The following is a 21,739-nucleotide window of genomic DNA, read 5'->3' as shown; positions in this document are numbered from 1 at the left end:
TATTTTATAAAATTTTTATTCCATCTATTGAAAAAACCTACATAGCAACTCTTAGTGGGAAGGTAAATACATTGAGTCATAGATTTTTCTCAGATATGGTACTCTTTTCATTTTGTATGCTAGAACATGCTATATATAAAATGACTGATTCCGCATGTCCATCTATACTGTGCATTTCACCTTACAGCACAGTCAAAAGCAAGTTAGCTATGGTGTGTTACTTTGGAGGGATACCCTTCTGTAAAGCTCTTTTGAAAGCAATGCAAGTGCACAACCACTACTCTAAAACAGTGCTCAGAAAGATTAATTTTAGATTTTATGTCTTCCCCTCTTACAACAATACAACTGAAGGTAATTGCTAGATGCAACATAATCTTTTAATTTTGTAAAACTTGGCATCAAGTCTCTATGGAAGGATGCATGGTAAAACAGTGCTGCTGCTGCTGCTGCTGCTAAACAGCCAGCAAAATAATATTTAAAGCTAGAATTTATTGCTCCAGATTTAACTTGCAGAACCACACTGTTGTGTACAAACCGTTAATCTCCATAGATGCTCAGACGTGATTGTCTCCTTGTGTCTAAACACACAAAATACAAGCTGCTATCTGTACAGTTTACAGTACCGAAACACATATATTTGAAAATGAAGTATAGATATGTTACTTTTCAAAGATACATGATTTTATAGCAGGGGTTTACCCAAACTTTTTTTTTTTACAGCCACTTTAAAAATAGACAACAACTTCACTAGTATAGCTAAGTTACATCAAATAAAGATTCAGTGTACTGAATGTGAATAAACTGGCCAATTCCCCAGGCTCCCAGATTGTTTAAGTTTTGTTTTTGAGGAAACCCCTATACATAAATGAAAATAGTATCTGAGTATATTCTTCAATGGTGGACTAAGCAGTTTCTTAAAACAAGACTTTAGCTTGCCATTCACTTCGGACTGCCTTGAAAATAAGATATATTACTGCTTAAAAGAACCATCGGAATGCTTCAGCGCTGGGAACAGGTGTTCTCTATAAAAAAAAGCAAGAAAACAGGTTAAGCTTTCTTTCTGTGGCATTATAAAATAAGATTTCTTCTTGTTGTTTTTCCTTTACATTTCAGCCATATTTTTAGTTATCTACATATAACATGATGCCTCGCATAACTCAACAATTAATAGAAACGTCCTCCTTCTAAAAATGTGCCATTTCAGGATTTTATACATACATACACTATGTACTATCTATTTCCTCTTTAATTAATCAATAAAGTAATGGAAATGAAAACATAATTATAAACATCTAGGACATATAGCCAGGAAAATGGAGAGTAGTCCTGGAATAACCGTACCATTTTGAAAAGGTTTCTGCCTATCCACTGACTTATTAGGTGTATGCTTATAGTTGGGTAGTTTTGCAGACACACACTTTGGCAAGACATTTTTTTAATCCAAGAATAATGAAGACATTGATCTAATGATCACAATGTGCACTGTGACCTGATGCACCTGTGTTGATGTCTTAGGAGAATAAGGCAACATTTTCAACCTAGAGTTGGCTATCTCATTCCATATTTTGGCACTTAGGTTCGGATCCAGCAAAGCACTAGAGCTTGAACTTTAAGCATGTGAATGGTCCAACTGACTTCAACAAGAATAGTGACTTGCTTAATGTTGAGCACATGCATAAGTGCTTTCCTGGATCTGGGCCTAAAATAAAAATGGCTTACTTTCCCCAGGTGCTGAGCACCCACAACTCCCACTGCAGGCAATCATTCAGTACATCTGAAAATTGCACCACGCTCTTAAGTGCCTTAATCAGCCCTTGGACACCCAGCTTTTGGCACCCAAGTTTGAACATAGAGGGAAGGACTTAAACCATGATCTTGCAAGGTGCTGAGTGATTTCAGTTCCCTCTGCATTCAATGTGGGTTGATGGTGCTCGCATCCCAAAAGATTGCACTATGGGGTCTATTTCTGCTCCCACTATAGCTAATGACTTTACACTGACTACTGTGAGGGCAAGATCAGTCCCTTAAATCACTACATGCCAATTCACATCAGTTATCCCATCCTGCTGTATTTGGTTCATTAAGAAATAGCCACGCAAGCAAATATTATATCTGAAGAAGTGTAACTAAAAAACCTAATACACAGTCTTAAGGAAATTGCAGATAAATATATTTGTGTTGAAATAGTTCCTGTGGATTATGTTGAAACTTTAATTAAAGAATGCCACTGAAAAGAAGCAGTCTTTAAGCTATATTTTTATGGCGGCCCTTTAAATGTTTCCATTCCAAAATACAGCTAATAAATCATACACCCAGAAATTTTTATGGATGCAGCGCTAGATGCTTTGAGGCACCACCAATCAGTTATATGAGTTAAGGTATCTTTGCAAAGTTCTACAAAACTAATAATTACCACAGCAAACATTTTATATCATAAAAGTAATCAGTTGTAATAACCAGGCTCAAACAGTATGCAGGTCCCCTTGCAGAAACACTTAAAATTAATCATTTTAATAAATATAGCAAGGGAATGAAAAGGAAGCAGAGTTCCTCCTGTTTTATCTTTATCATTCATTCCCACAGGAATATCAGAGAAGAAAGAATTTCTGCTGTGTAATCAGAATTCTAAACTATTCAATATCCTACTTCTATCTATGAATGTTCAAGTTTTATAAATCATCTGAAATTGGCTTCCAAAAATGAGTTTGATTGTTGTATAAATATGCTCTGAATATTTGAGTGTTCTTTGTTAGTATGTGCCAAAATAAGTATTGATTATGTCCCCTTTAACAATTCCTATTCTATTCTGTCACACGTGCTCAGTTCTAGAGTATGTACCTGTAATGACAAAGCAAAGCAAAGCTTCCTTCAAAGGTATACCGAAGAGAGACGATATGCTTGCTAGACTAGCCACAGAGTTCTGTGTAGGTTGTAAGATGGCTGCTGATAATATAATTTATAAAGAAGTTGACTATAAAAGAAGCTTGAGTTTAGAACAATAGCAAGCAACCATATGTCTAAATCAACCTCAGAAGAATGGCTAATCACATATAAGTATTACACTTACATATTGTCTTTGAAAGCGACATTTAAATATTCCACTATGAATACTTTTTTATATATCTGGGGTTGAGCTGGCATTTATTTACTTTCTTGCAGCATCAAGTTGAGTTACTCTGTCAGACACTGTCGTATCAGCTGGAAGTAAAGGTGCAGTGTCTGATTAAAAGGTCAATCAGACCTTTAAATACACAGAATAATATTTCTGAAGGGCAAAGCTGCTGTTTAATATCTGTGCTTCTAAAAAACTACAAGATAAGATCTTTTGCATCGGCATAGGAAATTGTAATTAAACATATATTATATAATTAAATATCTATTGCACTAGCCACTGACTTGGGAATCAGCTGTGACTATTTTCAATCATTAAACCAGGCAAAAACAAAAACAAAAACAAACAAGGATTGACTAGATGGATCAAATCAGCTCAAACCCAATTTATGGGATGAAATGTTTTGATTTTTGCCCTCACAACAGACAAGACTATAGCCAGGAGAAAAGAGATCTTTCAGCCAGTTTGGTGGCTCAGCACACCAATCCATAAGTTTAAGTGCAATGACCATCTACCTTCTGGTTATATAAATCCAAGAGTCCCAGCTGGGGAATCAAACTCTTGATGAGATTACAGTGAGTTTCTGAATCTCGGTTATGCTTGCAGGGAATCATTATCCTGAGTGACAGGAAAGACAGATTCCCCTGGAAGTTAGGGGGAGGGGGAAGTAAGGAATAGAATTGGAGTTGATCAGCATTGTTTAAGGCAGCCTTCACTGCTCATGCAGGTGCAAATACTGACAAACAGCAGCCTCGTTCCCAGGAGGGAACTCAAAAACCTGCAGCCCCAGCTTCTCCTAACAGGTAATGCTATAAAGCATCGTGTTCCAGATAATTTATCTCTAAACAAACCTGATATGAAATGACCTTCAAGCTTAAAACTTTCTATTCTGTTTCTCTTTTGGCCAGCTTTAACTAGCAAGAGTATTTTCTACGTAAGTAAAGAAGTAGCTCAAACATTTGAAATATTATATTTTAATTGCATTTTTAAAGTCAGCTTCACATAAACAGCCTAGAGAATTACATTTTTGGCTTTAAGATAAGAGAAACACAATCAAATCCCTTTAAATAAACACACACCAAAAATAACATTTTAAAAATTATATAAATTGGGCCTGTATCTGTTCACATGGGCAAAAATGCCCATTAACTTTAGTGGGACCAGGTCCTTTATACAAATACGCACGCTTCCAATACAGCAAAACAGCAAAATATACTGAAATTACAGACTCTTTAAATTCTTCACCACAGACTCTATTTTAACTTGAACTCAGCTACTTTTTTGGCGTAAGAATTCAGACATTTTAAAAATGTATTCTGTATACACTGTTGCTGTGGGTGTAGCTCTAATACAGTGTTGCGATGCAAGTCTTTGCAGCCGCTAGATTACATATTGCTATTATTATTTTATAGAGAGCATTAGGGAAACAATTTTGCAGCAGCATATGGAAATTTAAAAAAAAAATGTATTTGAGAAGGATACATAGTTATGACCTGAGTATTTGTAATTTTTAAAGGAAAACCCTTTAAGCACAGTAGCAAATTAAAATCTGGGCTTTTACACACACTCAGATACTTGCAGGCCAGATTCTGAACCCCTTATTCATGCTGAATAGTATATACTGACGTGACTAGTACCACTGAAGTAAACACACCAGGCCATGAGACGCCCTTATGGGGTGCACAGAGTTTGGGGTGCACACAAGAAGCTGTTTCCCTCACTGTCATGGCCTGTGCAAAGGCCTATCACAATTACAGTCCCTGAACTTGGAGGAGTGCATGGACTATTCCCTTAATATGCCTCAAAGGCACAGGTATCATAAATGGAACATGGAGGCCCTTGGGTCCTCTCCTGACCCCAAACCAATCTGTGCAGTGGGCCAGCTGCATAGAAAAAAAGCAGGCTGGACAATTCTGCACAGTGCCCTGTGTACTGGGGAGCTTGGGAAAGGAGTGGCTCTCCGTGAGGGACATTCCCTCCCTGAAATCCCCAAGTCACGGGTCCAGTTCTGTACTTGGGCCACTGGAAAAATGGCACAATTTGGCCCAGTGAGACATGTCATTACTACCAGACATTAGCACAAGCTGGAGAGTCTGGTGTCATGTGATGTGTGACTGGAGGGATAAGGAGAAGCTAGTCTTCAAGGCCAAGGATAGATGCTCACAATTCCTGCATGTAATGCATTTTGCATCCATTACCAGCTGAAGATCTGGGGCTGGCTACCAGTTACTATTGCCTAAGTAACTAGCTGAGTAGGTTTCTTGTGTATATAAATAAACAGCATTAGTTAGTTAAAGGACTAATAAACTCCACAAAATCCACAAAGCAGTCAGAAAACAACAGAATATTGGAGGAGGCCAGGAAGCTGTCCAGGCATGTGGCATCCCCCATGCCCATTCCACCAAGCCAGACCTATTACCTGCAGTGCTGCGAGCTGATGGAAGCTTCATTTTACCTGAGGTTCCTCTTTTAAGGCTAATAAAAGATGGCTACTACTCATGTGTCCAGGAATGGGTGTAAGTCTATATCCTCAAAACACACCCACTCTCCCACCAGACTAGCCCTCCTCCCCATGCTACTCTTCTTGGAGCAGGTCTTAGAAGAGTAGGGACAAGGTAGGTATGAATACATGGAGTGTATTCTCCATCACACAAAGCCAGAATAAGTTGCCTTTGTGCAGGAAACTATGCAAGGATTGGGAAGAAGAAATCCTTTCCCAGCCCACGGTGAGGGTGCAGGGCAGCTGTATAAGGCCATTACCCTTGTCCTGCTTTCTGCAGGTATTTGGTTCACACCCTCCGAACCTATACACCTCAAAGTCCCCTTCAAAGTGACTAGGTGAAGCTGACATAGAGTTAAGCTGTGCTGTGCACGTTACGTGAAGTCCCTATCTGCACCTTCTCTGCAGCCAGTTTGTTCCACCCATGAATATACTTACAAATATAGGAATGGCTTTGGAGTACCTAATAAATGCCAGATTCAACTCACAGAATTTCCCTGAAATTCTCCCTCAGGCTAGAGAGGTTGGAGAACCATAGAGGAGTGTATGAACTCCTAACCTTCCATACCATGGAAATCTGCACAGAAGAGAAACTACAGGCTGCCTTTTCAAGCTACTTCTCTGCCCTACTCCCAACCCCTCCTGATGGATCTTGCTGAGCTATGCTGCCATTGAACAGGCTAGCTGTGCTGGCACAGAGAGAAGTAATTGTGTCTCAGGTAGGCATGAATGCAACTTAGGCATGAATATCCACTGACTAACAGAGGGAGGGGAGAGGGGTTGGTTCCACAGGGAGATGCTCCTCCCCCTCCAACCCTGGCATCTCCTCACAAAATCCTGCAGAGTCCTAACCCCACAGAAGAGCTTCCATAGGATCTGGACAAAGATGGAAGCATGCCATGGAGCTGTCCTTCTCCACATCTGCCAGGATCTGCTGGGTTCTGCTACCTTCCACCCACAGACCCTGTCTTTGTATTTATTATAAATTATATCATACTGTAACAGACATCCTCTAACAACCAACTTAAGACTGGACTTGTCAGTTAAGTGGGACAAGTATTTCAGGTCAGAAACTCAGTGGTGAGCTTATTTTAACAATCTGAGTTAAAATATCTCTTATCATACCTGAGCCACATTCCTGTCTTCCTTTATACCAGGGATGAGATTTAACATTTATGTTAAAAGTCAGTTTTATTTGCTTCAAGAGGACATGTATCTTTTTACTGGCAGTTATTTTTCCACTTGCACTGCATATCTTCCATGCTGTATTTGACACAAACCAGATTTAGAACAGACCAGATTAGGAAACTCATTTGACTTTCTCTGCCACCAAGTTCGTACAGCAAAAAGTAAACCACTACGCTGGATACTACATAGAAATAAAAACTGAATCATTGATTCAGGACCAGGTTGTCATACCCTAACTCACTTTCAGTACCTTACTCAGCGAGCAGTTCCACAGATTTCAAAGGGGCTATTTGAGGAGTGAAGTACAATTCAAGGAATCAGAATTGGCTAGTGGTAATTACAGAACTAAAGACCTGTCCTCACAGGGCCAGATTTCTCCACTTGTACTCACTGTCAGTAATAGCCAGTAGCAAGTAGCCCCAATTGCAATAAATGGGTCTACTTATGGAGTAAGGTACTTCTCGATGGGAATAAGGATAATAGGATATGATCTTTATTTATATTCAGTATTTGACATTATTCATATATTTGTTTTCTTTTACTTGCATTTACTTGGAACATCTTTAAAAAGCATGAGATTAAATTTTGAGAAATGGGTGAAGAATTTTAACATTTTAAAAATATTAGTGAATAGTATCACTGTGGAAAACAGTTGGTAAATATAGATCAGTAAAAGCAGCAAGGAGTCTAACAGACTCCTTATAGACTAACAGACGTTTTGGAGCATGAGCTTTCGTGGGTGAATACCCACTTCGTTGGATGCATGGGTAGGTATTCACCCACGAAAGCTCATGCTCCAAAACATCTGTTAGTCTATAAGGTGCCACAGGACTCTTTGCTGCTTTTACAGATCCAGACTAACACGGCTACCCCTCTGATACAGATCAGTAACTGCATGGAACCAGAACTAGTGTTGAGAAAAATATCAGCCGTGAAATATTAAGGTCCAGATCATGGAGTCCCTAATCGTGTTGGTGAGCACCTACGCTAATGAGTAGTCTCACTGGCTTTCAAGGAAACTACTCACATAAGTAAGATCTCCCCAGCATCAATAGGTGCTTCATCATCTGGTCCTAAATCCTTAAGGGCTAGATTGTGCCGTTAAGCAGAGCTTCTTTGAACACTGGCATGTACATGTGGCATGTTCTTCACCCCAAGAAGCAGGAAGAGCTTCGGAAAGGAACAGTTCTACCCTTCTTCTTCTGGGCTAGGGAATAATTTGCTACAGTCCCTTTCTAGCACACTCTCTCCCTTATGCCAATTCAGCTCTGCTGGCCAAAAAACTGAGGGTTGGAGCCAAGGCTCTGCGTCTCCCCACTCATCTGCTCATGAGGGGGAGTAGCAGTTTGTAGATCCTGCTTTTCCCCATTGCCCTGCACCCAAAGCAGTGATCTGGAAAGGTTGCGCAAGATGGTGGTGGGGATCTTGCTTCCCTTTTTGTTACTCTGCAGCCACGATCTGGCCCTAAACAACAGTCCTTAATTAAAGCTTTCTGTCAAAGGTGAATCAGAAGAAATCAACATCAGAGGAATGTCATTTAACATTTTTTAATTCCTAAGAATTTTCATCTATACCTGAAGTTGAGGACAGAGCTGATTAGCTGCTGAAGGCAGCTTCCAAGCTGCTTAAGATGACATTATTATTATTTATTTATTATTTAATAAATAGAGCCCAAATGCCTCAATCAGGATCAGGGATTGTTCTTGTTTGTTCTGACTGGCCTCTGACAATCTATTAACTTTTTTTCAGGGAAGGAGAAGGGACATGTAGAAGCACTGTAGTAAAGAGAGCTAGGAAAAATGTTAACCTGACCAGAGGAGATATGAATTAGTACCTTCAGGATTACAGTTCAAATTAAAAGATGGTAGCATCCAATTTATTTACTTTAGCTCATGTGATATAAGGAACAGTTTATAATGTAATTCTAAACACTGCATTTGGCTATTTCACATCAACATAATATAAATATCAAGAGGTTATATTACAAAAAATACTAAAAATCAAAACCTCTCATTACTCATTTCCAGCTCTGTCCTAAAATCTGTCTTGCTATTTCTTCTCATTCTACTCTGCTATGAATTAACAGCTATAAACTCCCTTCTCCCGCCACACACACACAGTCTGTCACTATAGTAATTTAATCCCTAGGAACACCATCCATCAGTCCCTATCACTTAGCGCCACCCCCACCCCCCACTGGCATTCTTGTTAACATTCAATCCATTAATAAGAAATCCCTGTTGGTACATCATCCTCTGGAACACGACTTAGCACTCAAGCTTTGACTTCTCTTTAATGTCCTCTAGGTTACCTTTTTTCTAAGAAACCTCTATCTCAAGACATAGATGAGGCCTGGTTCTCATCACCAAATCTAAATACATCTCTACCCCAATATCATGCGACCTGACATAACACGAATTCGGATATAACGCGGTAAAGCAGCGCTCCGGGGGGGGGGGGGAGGAGGGCTGCGCACTCCAGTGGATCAAAGCGAGTTCGATATAACGCAGTTTCACCTATAACGTGGTAAGATTTTTTGGCTCCCAAGGGCAACGTTATATTGGGGTAGAGGTGTATATATTTCCTTTCTCTTGACCTAGAACTACGCTGGCTGCGAGCAACCCTTGCTCCTTCTTCCCACACCGCTGAACCTAAATGATCTAATCAATAGGACATCATGACCAATTAATCCATTAGGATTTCTCACAGCGTGAAAGTAGCAGAGTTAGTCAAAAAATGGTCACAAAAAGGCTTCCTTGTTTGTGGCAAAACTGTCAAAAAATATCAACCAGCTCTAGTAATTAGTTGTGACATCTTCAATTTACAGGAGCAAGGGATTGTTTTTAATCAATGTAGTGACTGTTAAAGGTGCCAGACTGACAGTGCAGAAGCCTGGTGAACTCAACATATCCACAGATCAGATCCAGCAAGAAGAGCAGCAGCACAGTCTTCCCTACAGTATTTAACCCAAATTCCTCAACTGGAAGGATCACCTCTAGAGATTAAAAGGTAGTATATCATTTCCAAGGCCATTCAGACCTTGGCCTCCCTTCCGAGTCCCTTTACAATGACAATTAACACTCAACTTGGCATAATTTTCTGAGGTGGCCACCCTCACGGGACTTAGACCTCCAATTCATTTTACAATAGGCCACCAAACAATCATTTTAGTGTTACAGTTTATAAGCATCACCATCCTGGGCTGGACTGAACTGGTGATTTACAGGGGACAGGTTTCGTATTTCATTACCAATCTCTTCTTTCATCTAGTCCCCCACCACTCAATCTCTGGTGAGTTCACTATTCATATTAATGACCTCTCCAAACATCTTCTTGTCTCTGACTTTTTCTCTTCCTGATACATTTTGTCTTTGTTTTGTCACTGTCATCCACTCAGGAGATCACACCTTCAACATAATCCACTTCCAGCTCCCCTTTTTCATCTCTAGCTCTCTGACATTGCGTCAGGATGATCACTCCTTCCACAAATTAAAAATTGCACTCCTTGAGCCTATACTTTCCTCTAATAACCTAAAAATACACAGGCCAAGCAGTGCCCACTCAATGAATCATCTCAGTCCTCCATTTGCTAGCATCATCTCCCTTCCTCCCATTTATCAGCTTGTCAGTACTAACAACTTCATCATCTCCTTAGCTCTTGATCAACTTGTCTTCCTCTGATCTTATATACCTTCCCATGCCACATGTTCACCCTGGTACCCAGATCATCTCCAATGGAAAAGAAGTTGAATAAATTGGAGTTCACTATCCATTGGGACATGAGGAAGACCAGTTCACTATCTTTAAAATCTCCTTCTAGTGCGTGAAGATTGAGTGTCTCTTGTCAATCATCATCCAGGGTCTTGGGAATTCAGTGTCAATCCAAATCCCTTTTCCATTCTGACACTTCTCCCTTCAACCCCTCTCCATTGAGGTGGTGTTTGCTACCATCTTTCTTTTGAAAATCTAAGGCCATGTCTACACTAGCGAGCTTACAGTGGCACAGCTGTACCGATGCAGCCGTGCCACTGTAAGATGGCTTGTGCAGTGACATTATTAAACCACCTAAAAATGGCAGTGGGAGAGCATCTCCCACTGACGTAGCTCTGTGCACATGAGCGCTTATGCTGGTGAAATTTATGTTGCTATGGGGTGTCTTTTTTGCCCAGACAGAAGTTTTGCCCACAAAAGAGGTAGTGTAAACATGGCCTAAATGTTGTGTCACTTCATCACTACTTTTAGCTCAGCCAGCTTTTCCTCTCTCCACCTACAACCTGGCACCCCTTCCACAGCACTTCTAATGGCCACTGCTGTCGCAGTTACAACCATCACTGGTCTATGAACAAAACCACCTCCTCAGAAGATCCCCCCCCCAAAAAATGGCTGTCATAATCTTCTCCTCCACCTTGCAATATTATATTAGCATAATTTACCATTGATTCCACTGGAGATTTTATTCTGGCTCTGAAAGCTGCAGACTACCCCACCACCACACACCAGAAAAGGTCTCATTTGACCCTTCCTTATTCACTCCCTTTCTTTCTCTCAACAAAGTCATGGAGAAAGTATCTGCGTCTGACGAAGTGGGATACCCACGAAAGCTTATGCTCCAATACTTCTGTTAGTCTGTAAGGTGCCATAGGACTCTTTGTTGCTTTTTATGGAGAAAGCAGGAACCTCTGAGCAATTTAAGCATCTTTCCCAGCACACACTCTTTGATTGCTTTCAATATGGTTTTTAACTCTTTCACCATCTCTAAGAATGTGCCTCTTTGGGCAGTTAATGATAAATGCTCTGCCCCTAACCACAAATTCCTCTGTCTTCTTACACTATTTGATATCAATGCAGCTTTCAGTATTATCAATAATTTTGCCCTTCTTTAAACCATGATCATCTCCAGCACTGTCCTCCCCTGGTTGAACTGTCTCTAGGCTGACTGCCACTTTCCCCATCAAGACCTTGCAGCCCAACTCTGCATCTCAGTTCATTCACTGGCCTATCTTGACTCTGTCAGCTCCTGGCTTCACCATAATGTTCTACTGCAGAATACATCAACTACAGCAGTGGTCCTCCTGGATAAAAAGTCCCATTTGTCTCATGTTTTTAATTTTGCTCTTATTCTCCTTAAATCAGATCTGTACTTTGGCCCACAACCAGAGACCTCAAGCATCATACCAGACGCTGATAGTATTTTCTGATATTTTGATTATGTGTATATTTTTCTAACATCAGCTATAAAATATTGCAAGAATTCATCCTTACCTTGATGCAGCTTCTGCTGAATTTTTTATTCATGTTTTTGTCACTTCCTGTCCTCACTACAGCAGTTCTCTCCTTTATGGTCCGAATGCAATAGGCTATTATTTTTCTATAAAAAGTAAGGTCGTTTCACTCCGATCTTTTGTGAGCTTCTACTGGCTCTGAATCCAGAACAAAATTGTTTATTGTGAGAACTCTCTGTAGCTGTGTTCTACCCTACCTATCTGTCCTCATCTCCACTCTTTTGACTACTACCTATTTTGAACTCTCCTGTGTCCACTCCCTACAAAATTCACTGTAATTGTCTTGAGTTCAGTGTGTTGCCCCGTCCATCTGGAATTCTCTCTCTTTTCCCCACTTTTTAAGCCACTGAATAATCTCCTCCCTTTAAAACCTCTCCGTTCTCCTTACCTTACAAATGGCTCTTTTAATAAAGTGTTTTATGATATTGAGTATTAAAGATGCTACATAAAATAAATTGTAACTCACTGCAAGTCAGCATGGAGCTGAAACATGCACTGTCCTGAGACAATAAACAAGGAAGGTTTCTGAAATGTTCAGAATTCAGTAATCTCAGTAAAAACACTCAGTAACAGCAGAAAAAAGAAACACTAACGTAGCTAAATAAGCAAGTATTTGATGAGTTTGTTACCCTTTAAGAACAAGGCACAAAGTATAACCTAGACTTGAGCTATTGTTGGTTTTTATAATATTGCACTCATCACTGTAGTATCTAAGCACCTGGTTAAATATTAAGTAACAGTGAAACTTCAGAAAACTGCAAAAATCCAGTAGGCTGAATAGATACCTGGCTATGGATTTTTATAGTTTTAAAATAAATTAAGAGGAAGCCTGGGAGTTCCGGGGAGGAGAAAATATTCCCCATAATGTTTGAGAGTAGAAGTTAACAAGCCTGCTGGGATCTTTTTAGCCCCTGCAGAGCTAAGGCTTCAACATTATTAAATGGCTGTCGCATCTGAAGTACGGTGCAACATAACTCAATAAACAACCGAAAACATATGATGCTGAATAGGGGGAGGCTTTAGATTACCCTGCAGAATAATTCAATTTTAGGACAGGTGTTTGCATGTGATGAAACAAGATATGACTGCAAAAAATACAAATGCACCCAAAAAAGAAAAAATAAGTCACTGTAGCTTTGAGTTTCCAACTAGCAGAATAGTGTCAAATGAAACAACATTATTGTTCAGTGTGAGCACTCAAAGGAGAGATTTAAGGGGACAAGAACAAGTGGATAAATTGAATTTTCACCAAAATATATAGATTACAACAACAGAGAACGTTTTTTGAGGACAAAACTATTCCTCAAACATAATTGTGCCTATAGGAAATTTTTTCAAAAGCATGTAAGTGACTTAGGGACCCCATTTTCAATAGTACTTAAGTCTCATAGAGTCACTTATGAGATTTAGGAACATTTTCAAAAAGTGACATGGGCACTTAGGAGCCTAAATCACTTAGATACTTTTGAAATTTTTACTCTAAACCTTTCACATGTCCTACACAAAGACCATTTAAAATTTAAACCAGTGATTGAACAGATCCTGTAATATTTTATTAGACTTAAAATTGAGAGTTCTAGGTTTACCTGCATAGGGATATTTTATTAAGCAAACAAACTTTAAAACCTACACATTCAGGGTACCAACTTTCCCTTCACTGATACTTTTTTAGTATAGTTTGAAATGGTTTGTTCCTAGTTTTACTGCACTATATATAATACACTATATATAATGGTCACTATACAACAAATACATTAACGGTGGTACAGCAATTTGTAACTAGCTTTTATCAACTGGGATTATTATCAAAGTCTCGGAAGCAGACTTTTAAAAATATAGATATATTAAGAGCATTTCCACATACTTGCTATTCATGGTGTGCCAACAGCTGAAGTCCTAACTCATTCCTTTCTAAAGCAAAACTCCCATTGACCTCAGAAAGAGTTTTGGAAGACTAACTAATAAATATAAACTGAGTGGGAACTTCAGGATCTGGCCGATTAAAATAAAATATTAATACTTTATATAAATGCAAATATTTAGGCCCTAACTCTGCAACTCTTACACCGAATAAACGGTACGGTGAGGTACTCAGACAAGGAGTCCTATTGACTAAAATTAGACTACTTGGCAAGCAATTCAAAGCCCACACAATGTAGTTATTTGTATGATCCAAGCATTGGACAAATACACCACTAGATAAAATTGTCAAAGGCACCAAAGTGACTTAGGAGAATACTTCAATTGGCTTCTAAGTGCCTAGGTCACTTTAGAAAATGGGGTTTAGGTTCCTAAGACCCTTAGGCACATTTCAAAATTTTACTTATTACGCTTATTTCTGCCAAACAAATATTTGGTCTTATTTACCATATAAATTGTGAACTAATCAGTTCAACCCCACCAAATCTATATGCATTGATTTCAGGGGAGTTACACCAGTGTAAAACTGGAAAAATGCAGTGATGAATCAGTCACAATGCTAGATTAAATCCTGGCCCCATTGAAGTCAATTTCAAAACTCCCATTGACTGCAATGGGACCAAAATTTCACCCATTGTATTTATATAATGTATAATACCTTAAGATCGCTGAACCAAATTAAATCTTGACTTAAACAATGTGCAACCTCACTAAAATAAATGGGGTTTCCAAGACTGTAACTCAGGGCTGACTTGGATTTATAATCCTGACTCATCAGTTTTTTAATCTACAATATTTTTAAAAGGTGTGCAAAGAAATATTCCATGCAATGAAATTACAAAAAACTGTCATAACTTGTTAATCTCTGATCATTCAGGCATTTTACTGATGAATAATACTAGACTAGTTAATATAAATTATTTTTGAATAAAAAGTAGAGCTTGCAACAACAACAAAAAAGTTTAACCAGATATGACTGACTGTCTGATTCCTTAAAATTGGGTTCAATTTAGTACCTAATTTTGGTGGTGCTAGATTTCTTTAGTGGTGGTCCATTTCATTTTAAAAAGCATTCAACTATTTTGTTCCTGTCTCGCACAACACAAAATTCTAGTGCATTTCATCAACAGTAGCCTGTGAATGTCTCTCATCAATGGTGAACTAAAAATTTGGGGATTTTATTATATTAATTGGTTGAATTGTACACTAATATTTTGTGAGGTTTTTGTTTGGTTTGGATTTCTAAAAATTACAAGAAAATATGAAATTTAATAAAAAGATTAAATACCATCTCTGTTTAAGAAGGTACCAATTCCTCTACAGTTTTAAAGATCAAGAATCCCTTAGAATTGTTGATCAGTAAAGGGACAGCAGGCCTGATCTGGAAAGGTGCTGAATGCTTTTTCCAAGGTCCTCAGTTCACTGGCCTCCCATACTTAATTGAAAGATGAAGACACTTCACACTTTGCAGGACCCTGTCCCATGTGTAGAACTGCAAATGGCTTCAATGAGATTTCTGAGCAGCTGGAGGATTAAGCCGTGTGTCAACCAGAGTGAGTGAAGATGCCTGCAGCTCTTCCAGACTATACCTTGAAGCAGCAGCAGGCGTCATTGTGATGCGCATTGTTTCGATGGGACCTCAGCTGGCCAAAAGGAACTAATTATTTAATTCATGTCTATCATACCCATCATTGTAATATCCAGGGGAATGCTACAAAAAATTAATTAAAAAAAGCTATTGCAAAGTTTCAGCAAAACTGCCTCTGTCTCCTCCACCCACTGACAAGATAAATACCTCTTTGGCTACATGCTCAATTTAAGAAGCAGCAGCAGAAAACAAGGAAACACAGAGAAACAAATGCATCTTGCCCTGTTTCTAAAAAAACAAAGAAACAATCAAATAAAATCACCAGATTCTGATTCTAGTACACTGCAAGGAGAAGTGAATTCCAGAGCCAAGAACCTTCCCCTAAGAATGTTCTACCACTTCCCCTAAGAGTTCAGTCATGGAGATGGAAAAACAAGAGCATTGTGGCAGAATACAACTGCACAACAAGGAAGAAACTGCAAAGTCCCAGATTGGTGCGGGCTTTATGGCTGAGAACCAAATTCTTGAAATGAGCCCATAAGAGACGGATGCAGTTACTTAGTTGCTGACCCACAGAGCATGCAATCTGTGTTTTTGTTCTGTGTTTGTACAGAGCCTAGCACAGTGGGGTTCTGGTCCATGACTAGGGCTGGTAGGCACTATGCTAACACAAATAGTAACTAATAGTAATAATTAATTCAGTGCACAACAGCAAACACAGACAGTGAGGTGATCACTAAACACAGAGAGTAGTTTGTGCTTCCTTCTGACTTTCCAGTTAGTCACCCTGACATTCGCATTAGCTGCCTGTTCCCTCCCAGTTTTCCAGTTTTCCTTCACATTATTGATTCCCATCACAATATGTAACTTAAAGCTAGAAAGACATGAGGAAAAATGCCTCCTCTGAGGCCGCACTAATTGACCCCTGCCCACCAAGCTCCATAGTGTTGCCTTAACAATGTTCACATTTGCCACCAAAACAAGGAGCAAAAGTGCTGAGGTTGCCCACAGGTCCCCTTTTTCCCTAGTGGCAATGCCATATGCTGCTACATTTTCAGGGTCAAATGCTGCTTCCATTGAAATCAGTGGACCCAATCCTTTTCTCAATTAACTCAGCCTCAAAACCCACACTGAGTTCAAAGGGAACGGGATTAGGCCCTTCATATTTAAATTTTAATATTGAAAACTTATTTTTGAATGGAAAATAAGTGTGCTTATTTTTTCAATAGTAACTAAATTAATTAACATGTATCTTTTATGAATAAAGTACGTTACACTGAATCTTGTAACACTATGCCCACGTATGAAAGGTACTTAATGTTGTGCTCAAATCCCACTCTTACTCAGTTGAGTGACTCTGTGCTTGATTTTGATATTCCACTGGTTTAAATTATGAGTGGTGCAACTGAAATCAATGGAGTCACACCAGCATAAAACTGACTAGTGAAATCATAATCAGGCCTATTGACTTCAAAGAGTGAGAAAGGCACAAAGTAAGATTTGGTTCTTAGTCTTTATAACTTACAGTAGGAGTTATATAAATGTGTACTAATGGGAGGAAAATAAGTAATCTCTCTGGACTAAAAATTGTTATGCCTCTTTTACTGTAAATCTAAATGAACACAGTGTATACATACACGAGTATACAGAGTGATACATGGCATCAATCTTATTTTCATACATTTATTAATACTATACATAAAGTCACCTAGTAATAATAAAATTCTGTTAAAAATACTAGAGCACAGGTAATATAAGAAAAACATGGAAAAATAAAATCAGTTTGAAAAAAAGGCTGGAAGGGAAGCATTTAATTAAAAAGGTAAGGGTCAGGTAATCTGAAAGCATTAATGAGAATCTGTTTTAAACTTAGTGTACTAACCTTGAGAGTTATATCATATGCCTTCATTGCACCAGGACAAGAACAGATTTAAGGGGAAAAAAGAAAGACGAATTCAGTGGTTTCAACCAATTAACTGACTTTTTTGCATAGTTTTACTTCCAATCTTTAGTCATTTCCATATTTTGTAGACAATATCCTTTATATTTTGTATGTAACTGACAACCACAAATTCCATATCGGCTTGCATCCGAAGAAGTGGGTATTCACCCACGAAAGCTCATGCTGCAAAACGTCTGTTAGTCTATAAATTTCCATATGTATATAATGGAATTTGAACCCTTGATTCTTATTATATTGTCTCAGTAAGGTGCCTACCTAGGCCATAGTGTATCACCTAAGGAGATCTGTTGATTTACAAAGACCACAAGACAAGCTAGCTTGAGAAGCCAGTTCAGCAAGCAGACTATGCTCACCCACCTGCAACCACGACTGCTGTTTCAGTTCAGTCATGTAGGCCCTGTCACTCTCTGACATGCTTCCAGCTGGTTGCCTTACAACCAGAACAGTGTTGCTGCACATGTGCTTGAGGCAGTCATGCTGTCATTCTTTATTATTTAATTAAAAAAGAAGAAGAAGAAAGAAGAAAAATGACCAAAAATAGAGAGTTATCCAATTTGGGAACTTTTCCTTTCCTACTGACAAATAACATGCCTGTAAGGATATTAGCCACACGCCGTGACATGCTTTGTGACTGGATATGACCTACGGAGAATGAACGTCTACTGATATCTCTACAGCTGGAGAGAGAAATCTGCTTCCTTCCAGTCATAATATAGCAGCAGAGGTGTGTGTGACAGCGAGAGAGAGAGAAAAAATGAAGAAAAGCAGTGAAGGCAGGTGGTTATGAAAGTACACAAGTGGCTAATAAAACCATGGGTTTTTTACTAGCCACAGCAGTTAAACAATTTTAATGGGTAGCATTCTCATAACATGCCTGAACAATTTTTAAGGCTGTAGAATACCTTTGTCAGGAGCAAGGAAATTCATGAAATGTGTTTAGAGATGCACACAAACTCATACAAAAGTCTGATAACATATAAACTAATCTCCTCTAGAAATATTTCACTTTCTGAACAAATCAATAATCCATCGGGATCATTTATCATAAATAATAAATCACAGAGGCATCTTGGTTTACAAGCCTAACGAAAAAGAACTTTTTGCCTAAATAGTATAACAAAGTTCAATGTCGCTTGAACGAACAAGTGCCACTGAAAAAAGTAATTGCTCTTTAAATTGTGGATCAATATTAAAATTCAGCATGATCTGTTTATTGCAGAGTGGGTGATTATAAACATTCTTTGAAAACTTTCTACAAATATAACAGAAGTATATTGTTGACCAAAACCAGTAAGTGAAATCAAAAGTTAACAGCTGATGTCTAGCATCAGAAAAAATCCATATAATCTGCTGTATTTCTGTGATACTGGATTACTTACAAAAAGCAGCTGAAGAAAATGTATAAAAATGGGCTAATAACCAAACTTTCAACAAGGATAGTTCATTCTTGCAAGGAGGAATGAACATGATCTTTTGATGGGACTCAATATAATACAATAAATCACGATGGCAAAATTTTAATATAAAAAAACAAAATTTCCTTCAGTTCAATGGCAATATTAATATCAATAAGGCTGTATTGATATTAATCCTTCAGGATTGTTTTTCTTTACCCCAAGACCCCACCCCTTGTTGGAGAAAACTCCTGCAACCAATGATTTAGAAAATAACCACAAAACACATGCAAACTGGAAAGTTGCAATTTCTCACTTTGTTGCTATTTTCTGTGACTGTCACCCAGTATACACAGTACTCCTCTGTTCTAAATCTACCATTCCCCCTGACACCTTCAGACACGTCTGATATGTGCATCTAACCAGCAACACTATAATTTTAATAATGACAAGGGATTACATATGATTACTAGTCTTTCCTCTGTGTTGTTTTCCTTTGTCTAAAAATATCACCTAATAGCCATTTTACATATATTTTTGTATTTTTATCATTGTCTCTTGTACTCAATACATGAACTGAAATTTCCACAACATCATATCTGTCTGTCTTTTGTATGTCTAGCAAACTTGAAAACCTGTCTTTACAGCTTTGTGATATTCAATACATTGTCAGTTCTGAGGACACATTGTAAAAATAAATGTATATACAGTTCAATCAGACATAATTTCAGTCATACCTGTGCTTATTTTTTACATCACATTTTAGTACACCAAAAAAGGATTACGTTGTAAATTGCATTGCCAAAAAGAATTTGTAGCACATTTCACCAAACTATTTAACTCTGTGACTAATTGTCTTTCTTGAATCAAATTGCCATCAGTCACCCTGAAAATAACTAGTTATTACTTTGTTCTGAACTGCTGACCACTAAAAAGTCAGGTGTTCAGCTACATTCTTTTCCTGCTCTCTTCCCCCTCCTCTCCACCAAAATCAAAGATAATTACCAGTCAGATAGAAAACACAGTAGATAAAGCACAGAGATCTCATAATGACAACAATTAAGTTAGAACAAATAAATAAACACCCCATTTGCTTTCAGGTTTAAAAGTGTTTACCCTCCACCACTGGTTTCATGTTAGTAAAAATCTGTTCCATGTCACCAGACAGAACTCTTTAAAATAACAGATAAACATACAGAGATTGTTCACATCAATGTGGATGTGCCCAGCATGTGCAGGGGTGTTAAAGAACCCTCTTAACGAAGATTTTAATTCATCATCTGTGATGTTAGTTACTAGATGAAACTATAGTGATTTTTTCCAGGGACCAAAATAAAAATGCCAAAGGGATTCCCCGCCCCCCTCCCCCACTTCCTTCACACTCTTATTTAAGAGCATCCCCCACCCTCTACTTTCAGGGTGGGTTCATACCAGGTGCCAGTGAGGGAAGCCAGTGTCACATGGGCAATAACCCTTACAACCTGAACGAAGCTTCAGAAAAGGGATGCTGCATCTTGAAGCTAGACAAGAAGCACTGGAGGGGTGGGGGGAGGGGGTTGAGCAGGGACGGAGGGAGGCTGGGGGAAAAGAAATCATCTCCTCTGACCTCTAGTGAAGTGCCAGGTTTTTTCTTTAGCTCTTCACATTTCCTAAATTTGCAGATCTGGTGTCCCGTTTTGCGGTTCCTGCAGCTGCTGCAGACGCCACAGTTGATGAGCCTCTTGCAGGGCACGCAGACCCCACACCTTTTCCTCTTCTTCTTGGCAGGGTTGCCTGCCCCTCCTCCCCCGCCTCCTCCTCCCCCTGCCGCCCCCCCTCCTCCGGCGGCTCCCAGGGAGGAGGAGGACGAGGAGGAGGAGGAATGGTTCTGCGGGCAGTCTGCCAGATTGGCAATTTGAAACGCACTGTCTGTGACGGCTGCTGAGGCTGCTGCGGGGGAGTGAAGGGCTGTCATGACGATGACCCCTGGAGGTAATGAGATGCCCCCTAAAGCCGGGATAGCGGAAAAAGTCCCCACGCGCTCGGGGAGATTCATTATCTCTGCTTCAGCAGCGCCGCATTTGAGCTTGTTCATGCATTCCCCAGCCAAAGGTCTGCAGTGTTCGGGGGATAAGGTGGAGAGGAAATTATTATTTGCCATTTGCAAGGCGGGCTGCTCGGCTGGCGCGCAGCCAGGCTTGCCCAGCCGCTGGGACTCGTTCCGATGGTGCAGGCTGCTCCTGCCGGCGTGCAGCGAGGCGGAGGCGGCGGCGGAGGAGGCGGATTTCCTTGCACCAGCCGCGCCGCCGGGGACCGTGTTGCCGCCGCCGCCGCCGCCGCCGCTGCCCCACAGCATGGCGGTGGCGGCGGCGGCCGTGGCGGTATCGCAGTTCCAGGGGGACATGCCGATGCGGGCGGCGGCGGCGGCGGCGGCGCTGGGGAAAATGGGGGTGGTGATGCGAGCGATCTTGGCCGCCTGGGGGAAGGCGCCCCCGTTGGTCTTGTAGAAGGTGGCGAAGGAGCGGTAGCGCTCCATCTCCGAGTTGTAATCCACAAGGCTGTTCAGGGCCCCCTCGGGCAGGTGGTTATCCTTGGGCAGCCCCGGGGCCTCGGGGTTGGGGCCGCTCTCCACGCACACGTTGGTGTTCATGGTGGCAATGGGATGCTGGGGTGGCAGGGGGAGAAAGGGTGGAGGGGGGGGACACCAGTGAGGGGCAGGGTAGGGCAGGGCGGAGGGCCACAGGAGCCGTCGTCTGGGTGAGATGGATGGGGTCGGGTGCTGGATGGAGGGGGAGGGATGGTGTTAATCCTCT

General features: G+C 40.0%; 1 protein-coding gene across 4 annotated transcripts; it reads right to left on the bottom strand.

The window, feature by feature from the left end:
- Nucleotides 1-60: 60 nt before the first annotated feature.
- On the bottom strand, nucleotides 61-21,723 carry CXXC4 (CXXC finger protein 4). 4 transcript variants are annotated; one of them, XM_039539534.1, is made up of 3 exons: nucleotides 20,554-21,723; nucleotides 17,473-17,493; nucleotides 61-1,022 (listed from the first exon to the last, which is right to left on the bottom strand). In XM_039539534.1, exons 1-3 carry the CDS (start codon nucleotides 21,574-21,576, stop codon nucleotides 978-980), a joined length of 1,089 nt encoding a protein of 362 aa, XP_039395468.1. In that variant the 5' UTR covers nucleotides 21,577-21,723; the 3' UTR covers nucleotides 61-977. The 4 variants fall into 4 exon arrangements, 3 of the variants coding, with proteins under 3 accessions (XP_039395468.1, XP_039395466.1, XP_039395467.1); XM_039539533.1 differs by lacking the exon at nucleotides 61-1,022 and adding an exon at nucleotides 12,107-12,220 and having other exon boundaries at nucleotides 20,554-21,628; XM_039539532.1 differs by lacking the exon at nucleotides 17,473-17,493 and having other exon boundaries at nucleotides 20,554-21,628.
- Nucleotides 21,724-21,739: the final 16 nt, after the last annotated feature.

The sequence above is a fragment of the Mauremys reevesii genome, linkage group 5 (genome assembly GCF_016161935.1).
Source record: "Mauremys reevesii isolate NIE-2019 linkage group 5, ASM1616193v1, whole genome shotgun sequence".
In the NCBI taxonomy this organism is placed as follows: domain Eukaryota; kingdom Metazoa; phylum Chordata; order Testudines; family Geoemydidae; genus Mauremys; species Mauremys reevesii.
The sequence above is the reverse complement of the archived record's forward strand: the minus strand, read 5'-3'. Positions and strand labels throughout refer to the sequence as shown.

What these genes read in the sequence shown, in the direction of transcription:
- CXXC4 (XM_039539534.1), bottom strand. Translation starts at nt 21,576, where the DNA reads ATGAACACCAACGTGTGCGTGGAGAGCGGCCCCAACCCCGAGGCCCCG. An exon ending in AACCTGGCACTTCACTAGAG is followed by an intron (nt 17,494 to 20,553) that starts GTCAGAGGAGAT and finishes GGTGCAATGAAG; the next exon opens with GCATATGATATAACTCTCAA. An exon ending in CATATGATATAACTCTCAAG is followed by an intron (nt 1,023 to 17,472) that starts GTTAGTACACTA and finishes TTTTTTTTATAG; the next exon opens with AGAACACCTGTTCCCAGCGC.